General features: G+C 38.4%; 1 protein-coding gene across 1 annotated transcript in view; it reads right to left on the minus strand.

The window, feature by feature from the left end:
• Positions 1-3,704: 3,704 nt before the first annotated feature.
• The window catches only part of LOC106510839 (mucin-5AC), a 22,462-nt gene continuing 20,673 nt past the window's right edge, over positions 3,705-5,493 (minus strand). The window contains exons 4-5 of the mRNA XM_013999565.1: positions 4,632-4,789; positions 3,705-4,411 (exon numbers count right to left, since the gene is read on the minus strand). Of these exons, the coding sequence (XP_013855019.1) occupies positions 4,367-4,411; positions 4,632-4,789 (203 nt within the window). The 3' untranslated portion in view covers positions 3,705-4,366. The remainder of the gene's footprint in view (positions 4,412-4,631; positions 4,790-5,493) is intronic.

Consider the following 5,493-nt stretch of genomic DNA (forward strand, 5'->3'; position numbering starts at 1 on the left):
GCACATATTTGTTCAGTGAATAAAATTAATGCAGACATGGTTGACCTTGATGTGCGAAAACCTATTGCTTAGCATATTATTAGCTTCTAGATGCTGAAGTAGTTGATTAAATAATGTTTTTTCAACTAACTTAGAAAAAATAGGAAGAACAGAAATTGGCCAATAGTTTGAAACTTCTGTTGGATCACCAGATTTAAAAATGGGAGTAATCTGGTCAAACTTCCAGGCATCACGGAAAATAGACTGCACAATACATAAATTAAGCAAATGATGAAATAATGGTAAAAAAGTGTTGGCATGCATCTCCAATATTATGGAGGTTTCCAATATTATGTGAACCCTCCAATAGTAAACTCATTCCTACACCCTTGAATGTGGCCAAAAAAAAATCCCCCTAAAGGAAAAATGAACGTAGTAGGCTATGAGGAAAAAGTCAGACAATTTATAAAAAAAAAAGAATGATTTTAATGTTTTTTCAAAAAGCAATGTGTTTATTGACTGCATCAAAATAAATGAAGACAAAATAAATGCGTGGCTGATTTCCCCCCAAAAGACAACACAGGGCGTTAAAGTTTCAAGGATCATGACTTCAGCAATGTCAATGGTGCATCTTTCAGTGTGAGAGATAATGGATTTTTAATGGGTATTTTATCATCCCATGATAACTTGTTCTGTGCAGAACGAATCCTGTGAGATGTGGTTTCAGCAGAGAGCAATACCATTAAGGCTCCTGCAATTTTCCAGTCCTCCAACTGGCTGGTCCATCTGCAAGAAGCCCAGTTACAGTAACAAAGACTACATAATAAATGATGCATCTTATACTTTTTTTGCACTAAATCCATAATATGTTTCTTAAAGTTTGTATCATTTTGTATTTTTGGAATCAGAGTCTGCACTTGAGATGTTGGGCTAAAATTCCTGCTTATACATCCTCACACAAGCATCAAATAACTTATTGCAACTAAATGTATCAGTCAGCTGCAAACAAACAAAAGTCTAGTATATGTCTGCTATTCCAACTTGTAAATCAACATCTCTATCGGCCATTGAAAAACACATATCAATTGAAGTCTACTGTATAAATATAAAAAATAACCTATACACTGTTCTTGTATTATTGTAATTGTTGTGTTGACAGAAAAACATTTTTATATTTAAAATCATTGCTAATGAACAAGACCTTATAAATGTGTGGCATTGGCCAAGTATTGTGCTGCAGTACAGCTGCAAAGCTCTGCATCATTTTAGTGTTTAAAACACACCAACAAATGAAACATCAACTGTCCTTCAGAGTCAKCAAGAAACCAAAGAAGGTGGTAAAATTTGGATAAAAGTCTTGCATTTATTTACAATTTGTACGAAAGGTGTTTGTCTGCTCAGATAGCGTCTATAAATTTTGTGGTGATTTTATCGTTTAATCAGTAGTTTAAGTTATAAAAGTTAAACATCAGAGTAAGTTCAGTCACTAAGTTTAGTTGTGATTTACTTTTCTTTCAGTATTTTTGCGGAGTAAGCAAACAAAGAAGCTAATAAAGAATATTTAATGAAGGCGTTTCCACATCTATACAGCCAAACATGTGCATGTGGTAAATGCTACAGCAACAACCACACGAGCCATTTCATTAAAGGGATTCATGATTAGTTGTAACATTAGACTTTATTTGATAAACATATATTTTAACTGTAAAATAAAGACTGTAAAAATACTGTAGAAGGTAAGTTTTTATCATTTTTAAACTAAAAGTTTAAAATGTATTACACGGACGGGGCCATTTTATTTCCACACAAAGCATTCTGGGTAAATGATGACGTGGATAGGTCCTCGGTGCGAGGCTGCTAGCGAGCTATATCCACCCTGAAGGTTAATCTTGGACAATATCTGATGATCGACTCTTTTAAATGAAACCAGAGAGCGCTGACAGAGAGGAGAAGGTAGAAATGACTCAGCCTGGAACTGAAAATATGGATGGAGGACAACAGAGCTGCTTCATGGAAGAACAACCTCAGCTTAGCCTGTTAGCTTTAGCGTTAGCCCCGATGCTATCACCATATATATGTATTAGCTCAGCGCTACACATTCTCCTCTCGTCACTGAGGTCCTCCATCCACATGACAGAGAGAGGAACACAAAAATGACAGTCTGCAACTGAAAATATGGATGGAGGACCTCAGTTTAGCTTGTTTGTCGCGCTAGCACCGAGCTAATACATATAAGGCAATATAGCGTCGGCGCTAGCACAAAGGCTAACAGGCTAAGCTGAGGTTGTTCTTCCATGAAGCAGCTCTGTTGTCCTCCATCCATATTTTCAGTTCCAGGCTGAGTCATTTCTACCTTCTCCTCTCTGTCAACGCTCTCTGGTTTCATTTAAAAGAGTCGATCATCAGATATTGTCCAAGATTAACCTTCAGGGTGGATATAGCTCGCTAGCAGCCTCGCACCGAGGACCTATCCACGTCATCATTTACCCAGAATGCTTTGTGTGTAAATAAAATGGTTCTGTCCGTGTCAAAATATATTTTTAAAAATTTACAAAACTAAACAGCCTACAGTATTTTTACAGTCWTTATTTTACAGTTAAAATATATGTTTATCAAATAAAGTCTAATGTTACAACTAATCAGGGTTCCCTTTAAGAAGTTTTCCATCAGTAGTATTTACAATGCAGAGCCATGACAGCACTTTCTGGGAAGGCCTTTGGCCCACTTCAGTTTGCAGCTCTGGTTAAATCAAGGAGTGCCTCATAGTTAAATTTAATGCTGACAAGCCTGTGCAGGTTTCTGGCTTTGACTGTGTGTTTAACTGGAAATCAAAAAGTTCTGGGAATGACTGTTTTGTTCATCCAACTTCTAAAAACAGAATTTAATTAGAGCTGTTTATGATATTTGTAAGGCACTCTTTCCTGGAATGGTCTTATGCAAAGTCTCAGTCATGCCTACAATACAGCACACATACAGCCTTAACACTCACACACACAAACACACACTAACAATTAAACATTGATAACATAGGCAAGCAAAATTACAATCTTCCAAAAGTTTTTTTTAAATATTTTCTTTTTTTTTCCTTCTTACTTTCCCCTGAAAGAGTAAAGTGCAAACATGTTAATTCTAAAATCAAATGTCCTGATGAATCTCAGTAACTCAGGTAGAAAAAAATCAAAAAGAAAAATCAGTAGGTCCTCTGGATGGGTTCTTCTTTAGTGAAACGTTTCGTCTCTCCTCCAAGAGACTTCTTCAGTCTGATGAGTTTCAGGTGAACTCAGCCTTATAAGCACTGCCTCCACATGGACAAACAGGTTAGTCACATGCAAAAGAGGGCCATCACCTAACAATAGGCTTGATGAGCTTTACTGTTCATAGAGGGTCATGTGCCCCATCACCTGACGTATTGGTTTGGATGCTGTGGTTCGAAGAAAAAACAAAAACAAGGACGTTGAGCCCCGCCTGCATTCACTACATACACATGACACGACACCTAAGAACCGCAGCCGAAGCATCCAAACCAATACGTCAGGTGATGGGGCACATGACCCTCTATGAACAATAGAGCTAATCAAGCCTATTGTTAGGTGATGGCCCTCTTTTGCATGTGACTAACCTGTTTGTCCATGTGGAGGCAGTGCTTATAAGGCTGAGTTCACCTGAAACTCAGGTGAACTCAGGTGACCAGACTGAAGAAGTGTCTTGGAGGAGAGAAGAAACGTTTCACTAAAGAAGAACCATCCAGAGGACCTACTGATTTTTTCTTTTTGATCTAAAATCAAATATTTGTTTTCTTCTCGTCAGACATTTCAGTCAACGTTTCTGACAGAATTAAACTGGTAATTAAACCAACTCCCCAACATGTGAGTTTAAAAAGTCTGGGTCAGTGCAAACTGCAACACTGATCAACACAACTGTATCTCTTTTCTTTGCCTAAACTGTACTTGCACACTAAACACACCAAAACAAACTTTTTCCAACGAGATCCATCATTCAGCAGGTCTTCATTGTTCACAGGCTCTTTCCCTTTGTGCCAGTAATGTGGGTAAATAGAAGCAGCTCAGACTAAAGGCCTCAGCATGCTCCACATCAACTGCCAAACTCAGTTCTCACTGTTGCAGTGGCACGACGAAAATCACCTCATACCACAGCAGGAGGGGTTTCCAGGAGCCAAGCATTGTGTGTCTCATGAAAGGTGTGTGCGAAAACAAACACCGAACAAACACGTCGGCGCGTCGTCTGTTTGGCWTTGGATGGAGTATGTGGAGACCTTAACRCTGACCCAGTTTTTTTAGGTGCAATTTTAAAAAGCATAGACCAGTTTTAACAACCACTATGATTTAACACTGGACTGGAGAGGATCAAAAGTTCTGTTGGAGTTCCATCAATAGGTGTACGTGGACAGGGGCGTGTCCTCCATCATGTCATCCTGTGCAGGAAAAATGCAAAAACATTACTATTATGGCTTTTTTTTTTCCCCCATTCATATTCTTGTTAGTGCTCAACTGTCAGACATTTTCTAATCAGATATAAGAGGTGTCATTAAAAACTGTGTACTGTAAACGAGAACTGCATAAATAGATTTAGCGACTGACGTAGCATCTCTCCTGACAGATGGAGTGCTACCTGGATGTGGTGAAAATGCTCACCATGGGAAGTTCCTGCAGCCTGCGGAACGCCGGTCTGCTGTCTCTCCTGCGCAGCTTGAGGAAGAGGAGCAAAGCGATGATAACAGCAGCGACAATGAGGGCAGACACCAGGCCAGCCAGGAGAGGGTCCACTGTGGGAGAAACGTGGGCTGTTGCAGCTGWAACAGAATTACAGGAACAACTTCAGCAGTGTTTCACCTTCCTCTTTGTCCATTCAAACAAGCTGATGTGAAAGGATAATGATGCTGATGTGCAAATCTTGAATTTGCTATATAAAGTGTAGAGGGGTTGTTCTGTGTTCAGTGTGTAGCTGGCAGTGGTGGGCATGCTTCAGCTAACAGCAAATAGTGGAACAASTTTTTTGTTTAGCAACTTAGCTTTTTTATTAACTTTGAAAACCAATAGCAAACCAATTAGTTTCTGCTAAATTAGGTTTTGCCAGCTTTAAATCCGYTAACAGCTAACTAACACAGCTATAAATAGCAAGGTGAATATATATGAGTGCCTAATAAAACCATATAGAGCGGTGACAAGCTGAGAGTTTTAACTGCAGTCAAGCAAGCTGGTCAGCTGAAGAAAAGACTTTCTTATTTTAATATTACAGACAAATAAGAAAAATCTAAACTATATTGTCACTATAAATATATAAAGTTGTTATTATCTAAAGGGAATGGAAATGTTTGTGAAGCTCTATTTTCAGACTTGCTTGAGAGAAAGATGTACTTTAATCCAGAGTATAGTTTAATCCAGGGTATAGTTTAATCCAGCCCAGGTGAAAAAATATTATACCAAGTATACTAAATCTAAGTATACTTTAGTATACTTGAAGCCGCACTGATCATCAGTGTACTTAAAGAGTGCT

The sequence above is a fragment of the Austrofundulus limnaeus genome, unplaced genomic scaffold, assembly GCF_001266775.1.
Source record: "Austrofundulus limnaeus strain Quisiro unplaced genomic scaffold, Austrofundulus_limnaeus-1.0 Scaffold2348, whole genome shotgun sequence".
NCBI classification, from domain to species: domain Eukaryota; kingdom Metazoa; phylum Chordata; class Actinopteri; order Cyprinodontiformes; family Rivulidae; genus Austrofundulus; species Austrofundulus limnaeus.